This window comes from Chrysoperla carnea, chromosome 1, assembly GCF_905475395.1.
Source record: "Chrysoperla carnea chromosome 1, inChrCarn1.1, whole genome shotgun sequence".
In the NCBI taxonomy this organism is placed as follows: Eukaryota; Metazoa; Arthropoda; class Insecta; order Neuroptera; family Chrysopidae; genus Chrysoperla; species Chrysoperla carnea.
The window spans coordinates 73,032,253-73,057,431 of record NC_058337.1 but is presented as its reverse complement, the minus strand read 5'-3'; the positions used below and the strand labels follow the sequence as shown (position 1 = coordinate 73,057,431).

General features: G+C 30.0%; 2 protein-coding genes across 3 annotated transcripts in view; both read right to left on the bottom strand.

Moving 5' to 3' along the window:
- Window positions 1-18,361, bottom strand: part of LOC123291109 (complexin) — a 736,149-nt gene extending 717,788 nt beyond the window's left edge. The window contains exon 1 of the mRNA XM_044871566.1: window positions 18,217-18,361. The gene's annotated coding sequence lies outside the window, so the exon portion shown is untranslated. The remainder of the gene's footprint in view (window positions 1-18,216) is intronic.
- On the bottom strand, window positions 3,036-5,207 carry LOC123291102 (cytosol aminopeptidase-like). Of its 2 annotated transcripts, none has more exons than XM_044871556.1 (2): window positions 5,143-5,207; window positions 3,036-4,960 (listed from the first exon to the last, which is right to left on the bottom strand). In XM_044871556.1, the coding sequence occupies exon 2, from the start codon at window positions 4,878-4,880 to the stop codon at window positions 3,261-3,263; it is 1,620 nt and encodes a 539-aa protein (XP_044727491.1). In that variant the 5' UTR covers window positions 4,881-4,960; window positions 5,143-5,207; the 3' UTR covers window positions 3,036-3,260. The 2 variants fall into 2 exon arrangements, with proteins under 2 accessions (XP_044727491.1, XP_044727492.1); XM_044871557.1 differs by having other exon boundaries at window positions 3,036-4,912.
- Window positions 18,362-25,179: the final 6,818 nt, after the last annotated feature.

Genomic DNA, 25,179 nt, shown 5'->3' with positions numbered 1-25,179 from the left:
AATCATTCTGACACTGCTGCCAGCGTAGTATCACTTCCTTAATTGTATCTTCAGCCCACGAGAGCTTTGTCCCTCAGGTGGTAATTAAAGGTTTGCTATAACTTTTGTCAATAACATCCCTACTTATAGTAGCACCTGTATTTATCGTGAGTGCAGACAAATTTTTTACGAGAAAACGCGCAAGCGCTTGCTACCAACTTTTAAAGCAGACACAGGTTTTAGTAGAACATGCGTATTTGATCATAGTACCCAATACCGCAATATTCGGATATCGAATATAAAAGCATAAGGTCAAATAGGTCGAATAAAGAATGGTATCCGAATCATTATGAATACTCACAATCAATAATGTTTAACTGCAATAAAATTTAGCTAGCACAAGTAAGTTTAATCGTTTGCCTTTAGGTATGTTCCAGTAATGAAATATTCCAATAAACATTAAATTAACGAAATTATTAAAAAAACGAAACCTTCCGGAAAAATTGCTATAAATTTAAAAGTAAACTAACACGGAACACTATATTGAAATCACCATGTATATTAAGTAGAAGCAAGAGGTTGTCTTATACAAACAAGAACAGAATAGTCTTTCTCTACAGTTATTCTCACAAGAAATTGAACTTTCATGTAATACCAATCCCTCGACCAATTAGTTTACGAAGGTAAATTACGTCATTCTCACGCAATCAATCAATCCCTATCCACCATAAATATATGCTTTCTTGCTTCACTATTCGATTGGTATTTCTTGTTTTATATACAAAAGATAAAACGAAATTTCTAAACGTATTAACACTAATCTAAAAAGTAGTTTTAATAGAAATTAATATTTATAATTTAACTTACAACATAACATTCTACCCAAAAACATTATATCCTAAATTGAATTTTTGGTATCGTAGAAAAACTTTCTCTTGTTTTTGTTATTGTAGAAAAGGACAAACTTTTTACTTTTGAAAAAAACATGCCTTGACTTCTAAAATGTAACAATCACATTTCGAGAATTTGTTTACCCTATATATGAAATATATCAGAGTATGTTAAGTTTAATAATGATGCTTCAAACAAAATTTTGATACAGGTGTTCATAAAATCACCTAATTAGACCATATTATTTTGTCCGTCATCACGTTATCTCAAAAACGAAAAGAGATATCGATCTAAAATTATTATAGCGTGCTTAGGATGTAAAAAGCAAATGATCAAATGGTCAACTGAGTCTTGGGTTCGTAGGACCCATCTTGAATTAATCGTAAGAAATAGAACAAAAGTTTAAATGTTCCTTATTCAAAAATAAACATTTTTTTTTTGAAACATTTTTTCGTAAATATCTTTAATTTACCGTGAATGTCCAAATTAGGACAAAACTTCTTAACATTTTCTAGAAAACTATAAATAGTAAAGAATTTAAAATTTGTAGGTCATAAATTATTGATTGCTTCATTGATTTTTTGCGATTGAATGAAGATCCGCTTGTTTATATCCTCGCAAACAACAAAAATGCATGGTTTCACTCAATTAAAAAATGTACCAAAATGTACATCTTTGCTTCTTTTATCTATATTGATATATCAATTTCACTAAAGTTTGAAACACTCCCGTAACAGAACTATGTGTCGTACAGCCATTATAATTTAACAAAAGGTTATTTAAAAAAATGTCATCTAAATTATGAAAAACATTCTAATGTAACGAAAATATATAAAAAATTCGTAGCGCAGCAGCTGAGCGAATCCCCTCAGGATTGAAAAAATAACACATTTTTCTTAAATATTGAATTTTAGTTCTGGTACAGTCAATCTGGCATTTTGACTGGAAAAATTTCAATGGTGGATCTGAGGTTATAGATCGTTAGGGGGGCATGTAAATAACTTTAAAAAAAATTAAGAGAATTTTTCGTTCCGCTGTTTTTGAGAAAATCCAAAAAAATGGGAAAAAAATTTGGAATGCGTTTTTCTCGGAATCTATTGGTTTAAGGGAAAAGTTTTTCAAATAAAAAATGTAAAGGACATTGTCACCTACATTTTATGTCATTGAAGCAACGTCATACGAGTTAAATTACAAAAAGTAGGTGGCGCTAAAGTATCAAAAAAAGGGTTTTTCACGATTTTCATTTAGAAAAAATGATTTTTTTTGTAAAAGTGTAAATGAGAAAGTTGTTTGACTCAAAGTTAGCTTCAACTTTTATTTAAACAATTTTATTGTAAAACTTACCGTTTTTGAAATAAAGCTTGCTGAAGAGTACACATCGGACATTTTATGCCGTGCTGTGTTTGAGATTGTTGTATAAGGATCTATAACCTCAGATTCACCATTGAAATTTTTTCCTGGTCCGGCCGTTTTTTCGTCTAGATTGACTGAATCATTATCTAAGAATTTTTATTTCGAGAACTAAGCGTCTAGAGGAAAAATCACATGAGTTTTGCTTAAAACTGATCAAAAAATACAAAAATCTTTTTTGTACTTTGCGCACACCTCCATCCCTCGTTTATCTGCCGATTTTTCTCATTATCGAACTTGACCTTTCAAATACCAAAACCCTTCTTGACACCAAATTTTTTTCAAATCGGATTTAAATTACATTAATTCTAAATTCATGAAGTTATATAACAAAATTCATCAAAGCAGAAAATATTTTAAATTTAAAAAAAATATAATTTTAACGGTAAGTTTAAACTTGCCTTGCGCTCGTACTACCTTAAACCACGACAATTATTAAACCAATTTGACGTTTCAATCAACCTGATTCTTACGAAATCAATTTACTACTTTGTTGTTGAACAAAATAGTAAAAATGTGAATGGTAAAAAATAATTTTTTTCGAATAAGATAATATAGATACTCGGAAATGAACTTGAACTTCAGTCGAATCGAATTTGTTACGTAAATCTACTAATGATTTTTCTTTCACTTTTTGAACTTTTTGAAAGCATTTTAAAATTTTGGAGCCATTCCGAGACAATAACCAACGATGAGAAAGACTGAAAAGCAAATTGATAAGAACCAGAAATGAATTTGTTTTTGCTATATTTTTTTTCATTTTGTACATTTTAATTATTGGTTTGAAATAAAACAAGTACAACAAATTTACAATCTATACAGCTGATGCATTGCAAAAAAAAAATAAAATCACAGTATTTAGGACAATATTAAAACATGACGCTCTGACCTATTTCGGCTGCAGTTAATGTGTATGTGGTTAATGTAGACAATGATATTGTAAAGTGCAAGGGGTACAGTGGAATAATTACCAACGGACACTAACAAGGTTTGTTTGGCTTTTCTTCGTCGGGCCTTTGACATACCATTTGTGATAAGAATTCAATTAATGTTCTGGTTGGTCGTCCAGACATGCCTTGTCGTAAATATTTAGGATCATCACCATCTTCATACATAACTCCGTAGGTATCCAAATGAATCCATTCACCACATGGTACGAATTCGTTTAGGAAAGCTGCTACTTTGCACGATTCACCATACTCATCACCTTGAGTTCTCACATCTACATTTTCCCGATGTGTTATTAAATGTGTGAAATGATTCCACAATGGTAAGCGCCATACCCTGTCACCAGTATGCATACTAGCAGCTTCCATATACTTCCATAGTGTTTCAGAATTTGTAAATACTCCACATGCACCTGTACCCAATCCACGATATACATCTTCTGTCATTGTACCAACATCTAAAATAAATCGTGGCCAAAATGTTTGAGCATAAACTAATGCATCAGCTAAAATCAAACGGCCTGCATTTCGGGTATTTTCAATTTCGATGGATTTACCATTCATTGCATGTACTATATCACCAGGTCTCATGGCGGAACAACCAGGCATGTTTTCACACAAGGGTATTAAACCTCTGACATTTATTGGTAATTCTAATGATGCTACTGCTCTACATACAGCAATTACATTAGCAGCACCTGCCATATCGCCTCTCATTAGTCTCATTCCATCGCATGATTTTAAATTAATACCGCCACTATTGAATGTTAACCCTTTACCAATTAATACTACTGGCCGCTCTTCTCTGTGAGCACCGTAGTAACTTATTTCTAAAAATATTGGTGGTTCACATGAACCTTTTGAAGCAGCTACAAAGGCATTCATGTTTAACGTTTCAGCCCAAGCTTTTACTTTTACTTCTACGTTGATACCAGATTTACATAAAATTTCAACAGCATTTTGAGCACACATTGACGGTGTTAATTCATTGGCAGGTGTTTCCATTAATTGCCTCGTTAAATTTTGTGCTGCTGCCTTTTGTAGCCCAATTTGCCATCCAGTCCAATCACAATCTTCGTATAAAATGAGATCTGGGATAATAAGTTGTTTTTCTTTACTCAAGTGAGTTTGATAAATCCATGATCCAAGTGATGCACCTTCTGCTGCAGATTCAGCATGGCCAAAACTCTCAACGTAAATTATTTTTGTGTTTAGCCGTTGTAGTTCTTGACAGCCCAAGGCTGCAGCTTGCCTGATCGCTTCTTTTCCTTCGTCCATACGCTCTGCAATATCGTAACCTTGGCATTCTTCGCCAAGTCCAACAATAACAATAGCGCATAAATCAGGATCTAGATCGAACAGTGTTCGTATTTCTCCCTTTTTAACAGGCATACCAGCTACAAATAACATTTCTTCCATACGACCACATACTCTTTGATTGAACTTCTCAGCAGTTTCTGTTAATTTCCCATAGGGATTAACGGTATTCTTAGGGTCATAATAAATACCGAATACGGCCCCTCGTCGAATTAAATCTGTGGGACACATACTGCGTCTTTCGGTTTTCAACTGTTCTATTCTTGAGTAGCATCTTCGGGATAACCAGATTCCTCTTCTTGTAATAAGTTTTCTACAGTGCCCAAGGAAATTCATTTTTAAATTTTTAAGTGATACTTAATTCAAAACTGTCAAATTTATTTAAGAATTCATTAGTCACAACCGAAATATTTAAACTAAAAAATAAAAATAAAATTATTATTTGTTACATTTCCACAGTTGACTTTATAATATTATGTTACTCCAAAAAAACAAAAATTTGGTAAAAAATTTTTATAATTTTTTTTTTTTTGAAAATTTCCTTTAATTTTTTTGAAATAATAAATAATTTTAATAATCTTTTAGATGTAATACTCACCTGAATAGAGCATCCGAAATATAAAAAAATTTTTTTAATGTAGAAAACCTTATTACCACATCATCCTAAAGCCAGAAAGTTATTGTGACCTTATTGACATTTGTTAAAATTAAAGATAGTTGCCCAAATTTGTTTTTTTCACCTACTTCGATTAAATGTTTATTTTTAATGAAATACAAAATTTTATTTTTAGTACGGTGTCAAAGGCTTCTATTTAATTTTATTTCTATCCCACAAAAAGTTTTTCACAATATTCGATTTTCAAACATAAATTTTAATTATTCGGTAATAAAATAAATGTATATAATTTAAAATAAAAACACACCTATTTCAAGCATTTAAATTTTAATTTTTCTTGTTGAAAATTATAGCATTTATTACACTTCTACTCCGCCAAAGCATGATCCATAGAAAACTGCCATCCAATCAAACCAATTATAAACTCAAATTCTTCGAACCTAAATTTTTATATTAACCTAGGTTCTGATTTTTGTGATATTATTTTCAATTTACATGCTCGATGGCATCTATTAATGCATCAAATAGAATAATTCTTAGTTTAGAAGTGATTTAAAATTTTGCTTAGCGAATATGATTCTCAAAAAGTCAAAATATAAAAAATGACACACTATTTACCATAGTGTCAATACGTTTTCCATGGTTTCCACATTTTTACCGAGTTGATGACAAAAATTTAATCCACGGTATCTTAAAAATTTATATCAGCTTCCATTTTGTGGAATCTTACGAAAAGAAAATGATTTTAAAATATTTAACGAAACATCTTGACGCCATTGTGTATATGCTTAAAGGTTTCACTTTGCATTTTGGATTCAAGCGACGTAACTCATAATTTATTCTGGGAAATCGTAAAATATTCCAATATTTTTAACCTCCGAACCAAAAAAAGGGGTGTGTTTGACCGCTATGTGTATCTGCATGTCTGGCTGTAACATCGTGTGTCTATCTGTAACATCGCAGAGCCTAAACGGAAGAACCGATTTAGATTGTTTTTGTTTTGTTTTAATGAGGATTTAATGGGATTAACAATTTATCGGGGTTTTTTTAAATTTTGTAAATTTTACTTGTTTTGGTTTTATACACGATGAAACACCCTAAAGTCGACGCCAATGAAACAAATTTAATAAAGATATGATGGCCTCGACTTCAAAACTTAATTGCTCACCCTATTTTTTACTGTTTAAAATTGATAACCTTGTTCTTAGTCGGTTAAATACACAAATTTTAAGTGATTTCCTATGAAAATCGTCATACTAAACAATTTTGGTTTAATATGAATTTTGGTTTAATTTTTCGCTTGCGTGTTAAGACATTCAGCTTTTTTAAGATCGATTTTCTAGTGTAGTTTTCCTACCGAAAACATCTTTATGAATGTTATCGTGGTCAACGGGCAATTTTTTATAAGAATGGATATTATGTCAAAGTTGTTTTTACAACCATTTTTCGTTAAATTATCTTATTATTAATTTCCTTAAAATAAGAGAAAAAAATTGGTATTTTTCACATAAGAAAAGGGAGGTGATTGGTATTAGAAATAAGCAATTTTTAGGTAGTGTACAAGTATACTATGGTATTATTTTTCCAAAACTTTGAATAACAATAATTTCGAAAACATTTAAATATGAAATTGAACTAATGTTGATATTTTGTCACATTAAAATATTTTCTAAGTATAGGAAAACTAGAACATAAGCAAAGACCATTTTCACCTAACACTTGACCGCATTTCATAGGTACACATAACATTCATACGTAGCTTTCAAATCTAGAAATGGAAAAAATGAAAATATCAAAAGAATATTAACATCATTAAATACGTTATATATACATGAATACACGATGTCCCAAAAATATCGAAAAAAAAGAACGTTCATCTGCGTTTGTCTGCATAAAGTTTCAATTGTATTCTTACTTCTTAGCTAATTACTCCATTACCTCCATAGAATTCAATCAAAATTGGAATGTGAGGATTAAAATTGAGAGTTGTTGTTAAAATGTATTCGTCTCTTTTTAATGTTATTCATCAGTTAACGTGATAAGACATTTCTATTGAAAACTACGTATACTGGCCAAAATGGAGACAGTTGTTCTATATCAAAATGTAATAATGTAAAACAGTTCGATTTGAGCCACAAACACTCATCTTACCCGTAGGCCAATGTGTGCTGATGATTTTTCATTGCTTTATTTTTTCAAAATATTCGTTAAGTGTTAATGGTATATTTCGTATATCGGCCCCATTCGTAAATTTCTATCCCATGTATCTATCTATCCCATGTATCAATAGTTCAATCCAGTATACCCCAATTATTAATCAATCCTTAGGGGCATGTCCGGTTCGATCAAATCAAAGTTTCTTTGAGTAGCTGCTGGCCTATAACTATAAAATTAACCACACAATCTAATGGAAAATATCATTAATTTATTTGCATAACTTCCATGATTAACAAATGTCACTGCTATTATCCTAATAGTGCCTTGTTACACTTTGTACATCTTAATAAACCTTTTTCAAACGATGTTTTTTTATAAACAGAAAAAGTGCATATAAACAGAGTAATTACAGGAAATTTTATTTTTGTGTAATTGCATAAATTATGTCACTGTTGTTATTTTCAGTACAAAATTTTGTTTTTAATGTTTGTAACATAAGTAACTGTATGGGTCTATTTATAATGACCTTAATCAAGAATATAATTAATAAAAATTGAAAGAAGAAGCATGATAATTATTTTCGTATTTTTATTCATCAAAAGAAAACTTTTTACAAAGGTATTTTACCTACTGTGAAACAGAAAAGTAATAGAATAAGATTTAGAGCATGTCTCATTCTTAAACGAAGTATGCAACGTATTATACATAAATAACATGATACTTGCAGACACAGATGTAAACGATGTATAATATATTGCTTTTTAAAAGTGTCGTATCAAAAAAAAAGCTTCCAAACAACTAAAACTGTCAAATTTTTGTCAGATTTTACGATTAAGGCAATTTGTTGTAAATGAGGATACATTCAGATTCCAAAATACCATGGAAATAGAATAGCAAATTTAAAAAATAATTATTGATAGTTACAGTCAGACCAAATAATAATTTTCACAAAAATTGCAAACAATGGTTTAGTACTCAAATTGTTTTTCTTTTTGAAAATGTACCTTAATTGTACGAGACAACATGGCGATATAGTAATGATACCATTTACTTTCTCAGTAAATTAGAAATATCATAAGAGTTGCAAAAAGTTGCAGATAATCCGTTGTGATTTGACTTCAGTGGAGGCAAAGCAAAGCCAATAAGGGTTATTTTTATTATTTTGCTATTGTACTTGTTTGCGAAGATGTATTTTGCTCTTATAACATAATTATTTTTATACTAAGTGCATTTCCAAACTAAGCTAACTCGAATTTTCATATTCTGCCGATTACCGAGTCGATAATTACTTTAAAATCTCAAAATCGGTAAATTGTTCTTACAGCTTTAATTTCCTTCTTATGACAGTACTTATCAGAGAGTCAAGTTTCATAAATTGATCATCTAATCATTTTTTGTCAAGTCCATATCAAAATCCACAGTGTATATATGATAAACGGTGAATTAAGGATATAAACCGAAATAAATTTCTAAAGTAATATTTTCGCTTTTTATACCATGTATATATCAAATATATCAAGGTATACCTACTAAGTTTATTCCCAAGTTTGTAACGTCTGTCCGTCTGTTCGTCTAAAACGAAAAAAGATAACAAGCTAAACTTTTCACAGCTTGCTCGCAACGTAAGAGGGCGAAAAAAGTGAAATCAAGTTCGTTAATGAGCAACATTGGTCAATTGGGTCTTGTGTCCGTAAGACCCATCTGTTCCTTATAAAAAAATAAACAACTCTTGTTTGAAACATTCTTTCGTAAACATCAATCACTGTTTTTCCGTTAGAGCGCAAATTATATAGTAATATCAGTCATGTATGTGTGAAATGTATGTGTGAAATGTATGTGTGAAATGTATGTATGTATTGGTATCTAAGAATGACTGTCTCTCGACTTGACTTGCATGACTTCAAAAAACAAACGATTGCGTAATCAACACTGCCATTTCAACAATTAACTTAGGCATTTCAACAATTAACTCAGTTCATTGTTTCTTTTACTTGTTTATTTTGCACTTATCGTTTCAATATCGTATCGGTATTGTTGGAAACATTATCTATCCATAAAATTATGATTTCTGGTTCATGTAAAATTTGCTAAGATAACACTATTCCTGAGTGGTGGATAATTAAAATAAAAAATATAAATATTTTGTTTTTTTGGAGTTTACGAAAGTACACGAAAGTATTCTTTTTTCATTCCATCAAACGACTTTATTGTGAAATAAACAATGTCAAAAAAATACACAAATATACATACACACCAGACTATTAAACGATAAATGGTTATGAAAGGAGTTGATTATTGATTAACAGATTACATGTCGTTATTAAACTCTGTGTGTGGGTGACAGGAACGATTGAATACTCCAATTTGAATGTAAGATTACTGATTATAATATATTGATTAATGTGTGTAAATAATGTTATATATTATAAATTTTAGTGAGGTACCCACAATTTCGAATTATAACCTAATTTCTGATTTGATTGTATTGAAAGATAAAATATATAATGACCTTTAAATTACTCAAGAAAAATCACGTGGTCAGAAACAAATTGTATGCGGATATGGTAGTATTTTTTGAATAAAATTATTCGTTTAAAAGTATTTTTATAAGATCCGAATATTTTGACAATCCATGAATTTTAGTGAGAAACCAGAATTGATTTCAATGAATATCCCGATCAAGTTGCCCTTTGGCGGTCACGATTTTTAACCAAGCCAACATTTATTTAACTTATTAATATTATCGAAGATAATAAATGAGAACTCTTGGATATTTCGAAATAAATTTCGATTTTTGCCCCAATTTCCTAGATCAGTTTTTTTCTATTTTATAAATACGTATTTCGACTACCAAGTAGTCATCATCAGTAAGAATTAGCTAGCCGTGGTTACTCTTATTATGAATGTTACTCTTTGCTAAGCACTGCAGTCTGCCGGACTGCAGTCCGCCACCAAATTAGCAAAGAGTAATAAGAGTAACCACGACTAGCTAATTCTTACTGATGATGACTACTTGGTAGTCGAAATACGTATTTATAAAATACACAAAACTGATCTAGGAAATTGGGTCAAAAATCGAAATTTATTAACATTTAACTTGTTTCCCATTTTTATACGGGCCAAAAATTGCAACTATTCCTAAAGATTGTTTCAGAAAAAAATATTTTTAATTATATTTCAATTTTTTTTAATACATTAAGCTGTATATAATTCGAAAACAATTAACTTTACGAAAGAAAAAAGCATTTCCCTCTCAAAAAAATTCAATTTTATTGGTAACGTTTTATTTAAGATAAAAATACGTTAGAAAAACTTTGGTGCAGCCATAGACATCTATCGGCTATGAAAACTGGATTGGCACCTGGAGTATTATTCCCCTAAATTTTTTATAATATTTGATTAAAAATAAATTAGATCACCTACTTTTGGCCTTAACATGTAAAAATATTATTTATATTTATTAATTATTACATGGTAAAAAAAAATCAAGCAAGATTCGTTATGATATCATAAATGGTTCGTCTCCTTTCATATAGAAATTACCTAATAAAAGACAAAAAAAAAAAATGGTATCAAAGAGACTCCGATGAGTTGTCTATTATCTTTTTCTGTGAGTCCAAGCTGAATATTAGTAAAAGTTTTAAAAACAATTTATTGACAGAAGTAAATAAACATGTTATAGATATGAGCCTAAACATTATAAAAAATCTTAATTTACACCCCTTTTTAACATGTTCACTTTAAGATTTATAGTTGTACTAGCGGCCCCGACGGACGTTGTCCCGTAAAAACGTAACTTCAATTCATGAATACCTATACTACGTTTAGCCTGTCCGCTAAACCCACCCCGCTAAACCCCAATTTAACTCCTATTTATTGGAGTGGCCTGACCTTCGACCTTTGGCCTGACCTTTGATAGTAGAGCTCGCTGCGCTCGCATATGGCTCTAATAAATGCCTATTGACAATACCTGAATACTATTAAAAATACATAGTACACATAGTATACATAATGTGATATGATTTATATGCGCTCCCGCCATTTAATGAAATTTCATTTTTTTGGTACGGAGCCCTCAAAAACAGTTGTACTGGACCAAATTGTAAATCTAAACCATTCTCGAATCTCCACGAACACACACAAAAAATTTCATCAAAATCGGTCCAGCCGTCTAGGAGGAGTTCAATTACATACACACACACACAAGAAATATATATATTAAGATATTATAATGCAGGTACATTAGAGCCTCAATAATGTAAAAAATAAATTAATAAATTTATTTTTTCCCTTACCCTCGGTGCCTAAAATCTCTTTTACTTAAAATACAAAACTTCTACTACTTAAACGAATAATTCGAATAATTCTGACACTGGATCTCAGTAACTTCAAGTTGGACGACCTCAAAAACTAAACGCGTTAATATTTTCATTCATAATTCAGTAACATCCATCTCATTTCGGAACATAGATACAGTACATCACCCACATCACTTCGGAACATACATCATTTGCTATAAGTCACTCAGAATACAACAAAGTCAAAGATTGCTCACCAGTGATTTAACCTAATCCTTGTGTATATAATAAATAATAATATACTTCACACGAGTGTGTAATCAATAAACAAAGGACATAAATAAACCTCACTAAGTACAAATATGAACCATTAAAAACTCCTCAAGCTAGACCCTTAGTAAGTTAAAAACTCGATAACTCAAATTATTTAACACCTCCTTTGGTTTCTAACTTATCGGGATTCTACTGTAAAAAAATTATTTTCGTATGCTTATAAATTATGCTCAACCTATGCGTGAAAATTGCCATGTTTAGCTCTTTTTAGTTGAAGCTAAAAACTTATAATCGAATTTTCGAGTGGAAAGCATTATGTATTATTACGTATGTAGAGATAAAAAGTAACTGATGTCAAGGTAATATTTAGATAATTGAAGATAATGATACTGGTTTTTTGTGAACGGATCTCTAATAATAAATAAAAAACGTATTTAATAATAACCTTTAAACCTTAATAGAATGAAATACGAGACTTGCATACTTAAAAAAGGTATTTGACTTTCTTTCTTACAATTAATGAGTATGCATATTTACAAAACTGAAGTTCTATGTAGAGTGATTTTTTAAAAAGTTTCCAATCATATATTTCTGAAACGAAATAGAAAAACAAAAAAAAGCGAAACTTTTTTTTTTTGCGGAGATCAACATTTTCGTCCTAGACCCAATTTTCGGTACCTGATTTTTTAAGGATAAAACCTGTAACAAGAAGATAAGAAAAATATATTGTGAACAAAAGATTATTTTTCGATAAAAAATGATCTGTAAAAGTTATTATTTCGAGAATTTACTGATCAAAAATTTTCTTCTTCAGGTACCAAATAATAGGAAATAAGTTTTTCTCCTCTCCTGGCGGGAAGTGTCAACTTTCATCCTGCTGTGCTAAACAATGTTGCCGCTTTCCATCTCCGTCGACGCGAAAAAAGTCAACATACCACGGGAGCAAGTAAAGAATGTCTCAGATCTCATGTTTATCACCCTTGGCTATCTGTGACATTTATTACTTTTGCTCCCTAGATGTGTAATATACTATTGATTTTATATTTTATTTTCTAAATACAAGGCTGGAAAATTTTAAAAGATCACCCTATATTTTTACTTATGTATCAAATTTAATAATTTTAATTGATTATTATAAATAATAAGATTGATAAAATGATACGTTTGTTCATATCGTCTGTTCTTTTTAGCTCAGTGTAATACACTAAGTGTAAATAAACCTGATGAAGCAACCGGTAAAAATGTGCATAAAAGATAATGGAAAATCCAAAACCTCATTTTATTTGAAAGGCCTTGCAATAAAAATAGTTTTGGGGCTCAAAAATTTACACATAAAGGATAACGGAAATCAGGTTCTTGATATACTATATTTGAAGCTTATTTTAAATGTTTGCGCAACCGGTTTTTTAGTTTTTAAATTTTATTTTATTCTATTAAGTTGCCTGTAAATACTTTTAATTTGATACGAAACATGATATCTTGTATTATTTTATGCCATCCTACGGGCGCTGAATGGGTTGATATTCAATTATTTACGATAAATACCCAATTTCATGCTATTTTATAAGCCGATATTCACGAAGCCCGTAATTCCGTTAGTTTTTTATATATAATGACGATCTATATAGAAAGTGACTATAGCAAACTGGTCATTGTTTTCCTGAAAGAAAAACTGATATAAATTGGAAAAATCATTAATGACGCCAAGCATCTAATATGGCCGTCATAAACAGGCTCTAGGTTTGGCGTTAAGATATTTAGCTTTTTATATTAGGGTGGTTTTGAGGGTGTTCTGCCAGCAGAAGAAATGTTTAAGGTCACCATTTTTTTAATTACTAAAATGATCGCACAAAATACTTTGTAATTGATACCAAACATGATACATTTGAGCATGTCCGTAACTCAATCACCTATCATGAGCACCTTATATTTTTTCGAGAATGATACGTTGAAATGCATCAAGTTGTTTTAGCTCGTAGCTCCTTTATGTTTTGTGTGTAGTCGAGTAAAACGAAGTTTTTTTTACTGTGTACTTATGAAACTATCTATTTTTACTTAAGTACACTTAGCTAAAAAGAACGATCCTATGATAGCAACAAGGTACGTGCAAGAACTCAACACATCACTTTATAATAAATTTAGTTTAAAACGTATTAGATATTAGTCATAACTCTCCAATTAATAAAAAAAAAAGTACATCACTGAAAACAGAGCTCTATCACTAAGATCATATTTCCCCCTCATCAAATGTTTGTTATAATTTAATGTTTTCTATTGAAATGGAATTTTTCTTTTCAAGACATTTTTTTAATATCATCTATATCTCAGACAAATTTCATCCGTCTCAAGAGTTGTTTTGTTGTGTACTACCTCTTAAAGTAATTGAGAAATTGTCTCTAGTGCAGAGTCAATATAACTCTTAACCTAACATGTATTATGTGATTACATGCTTGTTTTCAGTATCTAGTTTATGAACGAACGCGAACTTTCTACCACGTGGTAAACAAGCTCCTAAGCCGGTGTGAAGTATTTTCTCTCATAGAACGTTTATATGGCATACCGGACATTTTCGAGATAGAGGGGAAGGGGGAAATAAAATGAATAAAATTAAAAAAGGTTCTGCTGCTTACCAAATAAGTTCCCTAATGAACGTACAAAAAGTTACGTAATACTAGCTGACATATCTCCCCTTTCCTTCCCGACTAATATCAATCAACTATGTTACCTTTCTTCAGATGTTTAGCATAAGTGAGAGGGGGGGAAACTTTTCTCACTTTTATTAATTTTACTTACCCCCTTCCCCTCTATCTCGCAAGAATAGTAATATGCTCTACATCGAATCTGGAACTTATTTATCACGCGGCCGAAAGTTAGGATTAATCTTTTTTTTTTACATGCCATAACCTAGAATAATCGAATTTATTAAAAATTCTATTATTTAAAAAAATTGTTTACGAAACAGTTTATAGCTTAATTTTCGTGGATTTTATAGATCTATGGCACATTGCCTGCTTAATGGTCCTTAAGCAATTTCATATTTTAGATGAAGATTAGCCTATTTTCATTTTTATAGTACACACGGACACGTGGACAGATTTTGGTTTCTTCTACCATTAATATATCTTAGCTTTAGAAACCTTAGACTTAAGTAAAAACACCCTCATACATGTAGAGTCAAATCTCGGAAATTACGCATTCTAGTAGCCTTTCAAAATATGAAATTATCAAAAGTATTCACAAACCCTAAATAATTTGGGTTTTTGATATAATGAAATATCCTAGAGTTCTCATTCTCATTTAAAAGGTGGGGTAAGTGAGGGCAAGAAAGTGGAGGTCATAGCACGTTAGTCTTTGTTTTTAAAGTTGAAATTGCTTAGCGAAGTGGGCGCATAACTGCTAGTTCATTTTGAAAGAATTACTAATAAATGGAATTTAATTGATTATACTACGGGCTCCTAATACAAACCTAACAATAATTGATTTTTTTACTATATAGATGTATATTATACTCTATTCACAAAGAACTAATTACGGACGCTCAAAAAATTTTGATCATTATGTATCACTGGAGGTTTTTTATGTACATATATTAAATGTACTAGATAAAACCCGTTGAAAACTAGCGGCACAATGACTGATTGAATGGAATGATTGAATGGTGCTACATTTAATATTTATGTTAAATTTGAATATTAAAAAATTAGAGTCGAATTTTTTACGCGAATATTGACATATTTGACATTCTTTTCGAATTACAAATTTAATGTTTTTTTTCTTGATACTTAAGAGATAACAAAGAATTTATGCCTAATTTAAGCCACAAATGTCAGAAGTCGTATCTTATGCTTTTTTGAAACAATTGTTTTTAAATTTCGTCATTTTATGAATCTTACCTCTCTATACCAAGATAAATTCTGCTATAACAGCGAACAGTAAAGTGCATAGAGTAACCGTAACAACTAGAAGACATTTAGAGTTGAAAAGACCTTATATTAAAGTAAGTTTACTTACGCTACTTTTTGAAGTGAGATTGACTAGATTTATAAATAGAATTAGGGTTGTAAAATTTCTGAAATAACTTTGCTAGTGAAAAAGTGTTAGTTAAAACAGGATACAATAAAGCATGTCTTTTCTAAAATAAATATCTAACGCGCGTCTTGTTGTGATTGTGCAACTTCCTTGTCGTTTACATATCTTCATTTTTTATCATGAAAACTTCCTACTTTTTATACTTTTATAAAATATTGCTAGATATTGAAAACAGTATCTATATCAGGCATCAATATTTTTATGAAGAAATATTTATTATTCCTCACCATAGATACTCATTTTATATTAATATTTTAAAAGAAAGTGTAAAAAACTAAAAACTTAGTATTTACTCAGCAACTGTATCTAGTAAAGACAAAAAATTTAATTATGTGTTTAGAATTTTATTTAAACATGTAGCTGCCCCAATAGACGAAGAAACGTAGCACAAAAAAAGATCAAAGTTCGAAAAATTCGAGTAGTTAGTCGGTTTTCGGCATTCGATTCGTTAGAGCGTCAGGAATTTTGGTGAACTAGTCTGATTTATAAGAAATTAAAAATATGTATATAATTGCATTTTAAGTTGACCGTTAGTATTTAATTCACAATTCGTCATTTTCATCATTATTAACCGAATTGTGAATTTAATATTAACGGTAAATTTAAAATGCAATTATAAAATGCATATTAATTATACTAATTGAATGTTTTTAATTTCTTATAAATCAGACTAGGTCACAAAATTTCTGACGCTCTAACGAATCGAATGCCGAAAACTGCATTCAAATTTGACTTAATGCTCAAATGTTTCGAACTTTATTCCTTCGCGTTTCTTTGTCTATAAGTGATGATGTGTACTTATTTAGATGCCCTATGTTAGTTGGACACATTTATTCCAAATGTATGGAATCAATTTTGCACAAATATATTTAGTTGTATACTAAAATCCACTCGTGAGAGTGTAAATAAATAATGAACGAAGTCTGCGTGCTTCGCATACAAACATATTTAAAACACATGTTTTTAAAATAGAGCTTTTTTGAAGTTGCATTATGAATAAAGTTTCATTAACAAATATTTTTTTGTTTAAAACAAATATCTATTTGTTAGAAAAAGGTATCGTATTTGTTTTAAAAGATATCGTCTACGCTTTTAGCTTTAAAGAAATTGTTGAAAAAAGAATCGTATTGATTAAAATATTGAATTTGGATATATTATTAATTAAAATTTTATTTACGTTATTCCATTCAAATAGATTATATAAAACCCTTCCAACAAACACTGTATTGATTTAATTTTTAAAAGAAATCTTTCTAACAAAAAATGAACTCAAGAACGGTTAAATTATTTTTTTTTCAATTAAATAGTTTTTAAATACCTAAAAACAATTTTTTATCAGAATATTGCGTGAGAATTAGTGAAAATCTACTTAAATTCCCCTTATTTATGAATCAACAAGACAATTTCCACATGAAAATGGGAAAATGAAAAATTTCTTCAAAAACTCTATTAGTAATCAATCATGTATAAAATTTTCAATCACACAAACGAGAAAAAGTCTAATGGAATAATATGATTTTTTTCCCCCTCTTATTTGTCAAATCGGTTTCAGTAATATACAGAAAAATTAAACCAATAGTAGAATCAAAATAAAACGAATCAGAAAAAGTAAAAGTGAGCATGCGCAATATATGTGTATATAATGAAATTGGTTAGGTTATCTTAAGTATTATACTAACGGCTTTTTTACGGTGCATAATAACTTTAGCAGAAGACAAATCTTCTGTCACGAATCAAACTAATATTTGTTATTCAAATCATGAGAAATTTATTGTTCTCGATGACGTAAACATTTAATTATTGTAAAAGAATAATTCAATAACCTTCAAGTAGAATCAGCAAAGCGTGTATTATTTGTATTGTTACAAAAAATTACATCATTACGAGACTATAAAAAATAGATAAATAAATAAAACTGAATAGTCCACATTTTTAATTTAAAAAGTGAAATGGAAAATATAACATAAAAAATTGTATACGGAAAAAAATGTCAATAATATTACTGCAGCGGTCTAGAGTAGCGAGGAAAACTTACTACCTAGGATATCCCGAATGTACTATATATATGCGAATCGTTATTAAAACATGCTGCGGTAACGTTTTCATCCTAGAGCTAAACTAATATTATTTTAATAAAAATTTGTGTGAATATTTTACTAAATATATATATTTTGGTGGAATCTAGAAATTTTTTTCTAAACATGCTTTGTGGAAAATTATAAATGAAAAATTTACTTACCAAACGGAAGATAAGTAAAATTAATAATACAAAAACTTTGAATATATATAATATATACTTGGGTATATATGTGAAAAACTTAAGAAAGAGAAAGAAAAACTCGTTATATATCTATCTATCTCGTTAAATACAACCTTAGCTGTCCACGTTTACCAACCTAATGTCATGATTTTGTTCACGCAGAACGTAAAATACCCTAAATTTGTAATGCGCAACTACAATAAATAACACAATATTTGAGAATTTTATATTGAATATAGTTACGAATTTTCATATACAATACACATATAGACGAATGGTGTACGACGAAGTCTAATCTTATCTTGGTATATACAAATATTATAGTGTTGTATAGTGGCGCTAACTTGTAAACATTTTCTTGAACTACCATATTCGGTTTACCAATATATATGCTTATTGATTTTCCCGCGCCCATATTACTCTCTCACTCACATTTGTATATAATAAATCATATATATTCATCTTTATTTAATTTAATAAATTATTATGTGATGATATCTTTGTCTTATCACAAAATGAGTTTTGTTATCTCTATTTAAAAGGACTACAAGTTTGTCAGTAAACTATCAACTGTCAAATAACAATATTATTTGATATCTTTATTCAGCATTAATTATTCATATACATTGTATTCATTTCACGGTGTGTGTGTGCAAAAAAAGGTCAGCAATTCAAAGAAAAATTTTGTACTCCTAAACATTGTTATTTATTTTTGGTATAATAAATTTACCATTCTAATTTTTTACCAAAAATTGTTCAGTAATATCAGTTTTGTTTTGTTTTTCCTATCAAAAAAGGTATTGTTGTTCCAAAAATATCTATCTACTATGCTTGTTTGTTGTAGGAAAAGAAAATATTGACATATTTTCACGTATATTTGTTTTTTATGTGTAGATGGAGCTAACTGAAATTAACTAATAATTTATATGAATAATTTTTCATACTATTTTTTAAATTTTGTTTATTATTGTAAAGGGAAGAGTCAATATAAATTTAAGCTAACTGAAATTAACTTAATAATTTTCCATACTATTTTTAAAATTTTATTGATCATGGTAGGGGATAGAGTCAATATATTTTATGATTCAATTTTGAGGTTTGATCTTTGACTCGTTTTTTATTCACACAAAAAAATGCTAGTAAAGTAGCACGCCATCTCTTGTTATTTTTATTTTTTGGTTTTATTTTCTGTCTAATTCATAAGAATATCCAGAAAAATGTTTCTGAATCATGATCAAATATCCAGCAAAAATTCTGGATTATTACTGGGTGTGTTTTCACAATTAACAACACAACTTTTTCGATTCGATCGTTTTTTTCTTTCATTTTATTGAATATTTAATCATTATTTAATTCCACTTTTCAAATGGCGTTTTAGCTCGAGAGCTGGTCTATATTTTTGGCCAGGTATTTGAGGCATGCTGAAAATTCGTCAGATCTCTCGTCAGAAAACCTTTCCCATAATATCCTAATAAAAAAGGCAGACTTGGTTGGAGGGTAGTGTAATCTTTAGAGCCTCTATATTATCATACGTATACAATTTTTCGTTGCCAAAAATATCGTTGAGGAAAATTGTTTTTTTTTTTTTTTTTTTTTTTTTTAAGTAAACTTAAATATTGAAAAATGAAGAAAATAAACAAGCCAGGCCATTTGCGAGGATTTTAACCCTTGTTAAAATCCTCGCTTGTTTTTACATTTCATATCACAGTAGTTACAAAATTTAAAAAATAAACTTTTATAACTTGTACTATGGAATGTAACTAGACAAATTGATAATTTATTGTGTTAAGTGTTATGTATTCAAATATTTCAAACTTGTAAATTTGAGAGTAAAGACCAAAATAATGAAAAAATTGAAAAAGGTTAATTTTGTCATGAAAATCGGTATATGGGTGTAAAAATATTTTCTAAGCAAGTTTTCTAATAGTTTTTTTTTCGATATATCTAACCATCTCTGATGTCTGGAAAAATATTAAGAATCGGCCCTATTTGTCAATGTGTAGTAGGCTGAGTTTAAAGTTCTGATTTTGGTAAGGTTAGGTTAGGTTATATTGGCTGTCCACGAAGGACACACTTATTCTATAGAGTCCATTGTGATACCATATATGTGTTTTATCATCGTTCCGCTGATAATTTCATTTATCAGCTCGTCAATTTCAGATGCTGAGTGCACCTACTTCATGCATGTACCGTACACTACACCAGCCCATCACAACTATTAAATCAATGCTGTTGCGACGCCAGGAATCGAACCCACTACCCGAAGCATACCGCGGACGGAATTGGTTACGCCTTAGCCAATTGAGCTAATAGGGCGACGAGTTTCTTAAAAAATGTGACCCAACACGCTGTATGACTGTGCGAAATTTCAAATCGATTTTCCTATAAATAATGAAAATATGTAAGATTAAATGGACACACTGTATGAAAAGTTGCGGATCGTATCCACGAGTTGAACTAGTACGATTCGATATTTAACATAGAATATTGTAGTTTTTGGTACTTTGCTTTGTTTAACACGAAAAACATCATAGTTTTCTCGCAGAAAGGGCACAAATTAAGGCAAAGCTTTAGTATTGTACTTTCCAAAAATATATATAAAATAGATTGTCAAAATTTGTAAATAACTTTAAATAGTTAGTCTATTGATTTTAATACCACGAAAAACCTATTATATAATATTTGGGTCAAATAGACAGTTTTTATACCATGTATATATAAAATGTATCAAGGTATATTAAGGTTAGTCCCAAGTTTGCAACCCCTAAAAATATTGATATTACGAACATAATTTTGGTATAGTTATTTATAAAATCACGTAAGTAGTCCATGTCCAGTTGTCTGCCCGTCTGTCCGTCTGTCTGACAACATGATAATTCAAAAACGAAAAAAGCTGAAATTAGCATAGCGTGCTCAGGATGTAAAAAGTGAGGTCGAGTTCGTAAAAGAGCAACATAGGTCAACAGGGTCGTGGGTCCCTAGGACCCATCTTGTAAACCGTTAGAGATAGAGGAAAAGTTTAGATGTAAAAAATGCTCCTTATATAAAAATAAACAACATTTTTTCGTAAACATAACTGTTTACCCGTAAGAACACAAATTATACCTACATTTACTGTATATTTGTGTTTGTTTATAGAAAATAATGTGTTCGCTGAAGAAGTGAGAAAATAGATACCGTTTTTAATTTGTGTGTAAGAGTGGCTATCTCTCTTTACTTATATGGCGTAAAAATACAAAAAATTGCCTAATCAACACTGTCTAAACATTGTATTTCAGCAATTAACTAAGTCAATTGCTTATTTTCACTTGTTTTAAACTTAAATTATTTAAAAAAAATGCAAGCTCTGATAATCTATTTATAAATGATTTTTCAACAATTAACTCAGTTAATTGTTTATTTTTGCTTGTTTCCTTTTTATACCATGTATATATAAAATATATATCAAGGTATATTAAGTGTAGTTCCAAGTTTGTATCGCTTGTCAGTCTGTCAACACGATAACTCAAAAACGGAAGAAGATATAAAGCTGAAATTTTCATAGCGTGCTCAGGGCGTAAAAAGTAAGGTCGAGTTCGTAAATGAATGAGCAACAAAGGTCAACTGGTTCTGAATTTTCTTAAAGGATATTTATCTTCCGATTTCGATAAATCTCTGTGTATTAGGTAATTTTGACCCAAAAAATACAAAAATCGGGTTTATGTATCGATTAGATGCATAGTTTCTCAAAAAATCGCTCTTTGTGTCCAATTTTTGATTATATCTCAAAAGCGACGCATCCAATCATTAAATAAACACTATTTTTGGATTTTTTGGGTCAAAATTATCTTATATAATAAATTTTATTAATATCGAAGGCAAATAAAAAATTTTCGATTTTTTGCAATTTTCTGAAGGGGTAGGTACTCCTTGCAAAAAATCGACACCTCATTTTTAAAAAGATAATCTTGTAGAAACAAAACACACAACCTCTTAATACTGCCATGCTAAGAACAAAACATACAGACACTAAATTATAAAACTTTTGACATTTATTTCATTATTTAACAAAATGTTTAAAATAATAAATATCGATACAATTTAAAAAAAATTTGAGTCTGGAAGTCGAGGACCGCATAAAACAATTTTTAACAATAAAAAGTTTAGGGTTTAGAATCAATCAATTTGTTAGAACTCTTCAGAACTTTATAAAAGATGTTTCTATGGTGGGGGAGGGATGTACAAAAATTGGACTAATAGGGTTTCGGGCAACATTCGGAATATTAAGTACTTATTTAATTTAAGCGTCATCTTAATCAGTGCACTTTTGCCAAGGTATCACAAATCGATTAATTTCGTCGGCATAAAAATTGGGTGCTCGAGATGCGATGAAGTGGACGAAGGCAGTTTTTGCCTGGTGTTTATTGGCAAAAGTTCTACTGGTGAGAGTTATCGAAGTTCTTGAAAAGTTAGTAGTTGGTTGGTCAGAGGTCTGGGAAGTGTGATACGTGAAACGTACGGATGGGCATTGTCGTGAAGCAAGATCAGATATTTTCTAATATAAATATTATCGAAGATAATAAATGAGAACTCTAGGATATGTCGAAATAAATTTCGATTTTTGCCCCAATTCCTAGATCAGTTTTTTGTATTTTTAAAATACGTATTTTCGACTACCAAGTAGTCATCATTAGTAAGAATTAGCTAGTGAATGTTACTCTTTGCTAATTTGGTGGCGGACTGCACCGCCAGTCCGCCACCAAATTAGCAAAGAGTAACATTCACTAGCTAATTCTTACTAATGATGACTACTTGGTAGTCGAAAATACGTATTTTAAAAATACAAAAAACTGATCTAGGAATTGGGGCAAAAATCGAAATTTATTCAGATATTTTCTGTTGAACAGTGCCGGCTGCTGCTGACGCAATTTTCGTAACCACTTTTCGAAAATTTAGAGCTTTTCGATACGTTTTAAACCATCAAAGAGCCCAAAAATTTTTAATTTGGGAAAAATGAACTGCATCGATGTATAGAGTACAAAATTCTAAGTAAATTTTTTAGGACACAGGGGAACTCACTGGCAGTCATCTCTCTCGTCCATCATATCGCATCCACTCACAGGCTAGCAGATCCCCCGCTTTTTCTTTATGTATTATCTCTATGATCTTAATATTTTAAATATCTAATATTAAATTAACTTCTCGTCAGTTATCTTTTTTATTGATTGGCTTACGTAAATAAGTACATTGAATTACTATTTTATACAGTAAGATGTCACTATCATCTATATACAAGTTAAATTTATGAATTATAGATTATAATATGTATTATATTTAACTGTTTCGTAAAAAATAAAATAATAAATTAAATTTTATGGATTATCGAGAGATATTTTTGTAAATTGAGTTTTACTTACTTATACCATAATTAGAAATGTCTACCGAATTTATTTTCGAACAAAAATGTAGAGCAAAACATTTTATAATCAACAACTTCGTAAGTAAAAACACTGAAACAAAAACCACTGTACAAGATTTTCGTATCCAGAATAACCTTAGCTGTTGTAACGTTGATCCGGTCGAAGAAAACAGAAATCGCAACCAAATTTCTTGCTCACACCATGATAAGAATAATGTGAACAAGTGAAAACAAACAATTGACTGAGTTATTTGTTGAAATACCTGTGTTGATTACACTGTCACGTTAAACATATATATAATACATACTAAACAATTTGCGCATAATTTGCGCTCTCACGGGTAAACAGTGATGTTTACGAAAAGATGTTTCACAAAAGTTGTTTATTTTTCTATAAGAAACATTTTTTACATTTAAACTTTTGTTTTATCTCTAATGGTTTACAAGATGGGTCCTACGGACCCAAGACCCGGTTGAACTATGTTGCTCATTTACGAATTTTACCTCACTTTTTACGTCTTAAGCACGCTATAAAAATTTCAGCTTGATATTTCTTTTCGTTTTTGAGTAATCGTGATGACAGATGGACAGACGACAGACGACAGACAGACAACCGAAAATGGACTAATTAGGTGATTTTATGAACACCTATACCAAAATTTTGTTAATAGCATTAATATTCTTAAGCGTTACAAACTTGGGACTAAGCTTAGTATAACTTGGTATATTTCATATACATGGTATAAAAATATTTTATGTAAGCCACTTACGTAACCAGCATAATATATATTTAATTTTTGTCATAAATCTTTATTTTTTACATGAGACCAATGAAAAACGCAAAATACATCTCACAAAAATCCATGCATGTAAATTAAATTTGAAAATTGAAACTTCAGAGTATCCTAGACTCGCTTATTGCTACGCCGAGCTCAATATTAGTTGCAAAGCTTTACTCCTTCAATTTATTCCGTCCCTGATGATGAGCATAAATCCTTGAACAAAAAATTAGCTCACTGAAAAACTTTAGGAGGTCAAAAACCTTTATTCTCTTAATACCTCCGTAACATATAAGTATCGGTGTATGAAAATCAAAATTAATATTTACCCTAGATTTGGCACGCCGAGCCCAATTTGAGTAAAACTTTTGCTCGTTAAGTTTCTATACATATGTGAGGTCTAAGGCATTTTTTGGGTAAAAAAATTGACTTTGATCGCTAGTTTCTCCTAAACCGTTCAAAGAATCGATATGAATTTTTCACAAAAGACGTATAAAAGGATGAATAATTGATTAATAAAATTTCAAATCTTATGAATCATTTTCATTTTTTTTTTGGCATCGTAAAAGCTTAAAATAAAAGCTGCACAAAATTGTCGAATATGAAACAAATAATAAAAAAATATCTTTTACTGAACTCGGAAGAATTTATGTTGATATCGGAATTCAGGAGAGATTAGACGATTTCGGGAGTCTTCCGATCAAATCTGGATAAATATAATAAATTAAAATATTTGCTCTCTTCCTGAGACTGCTCTGAAAAAAT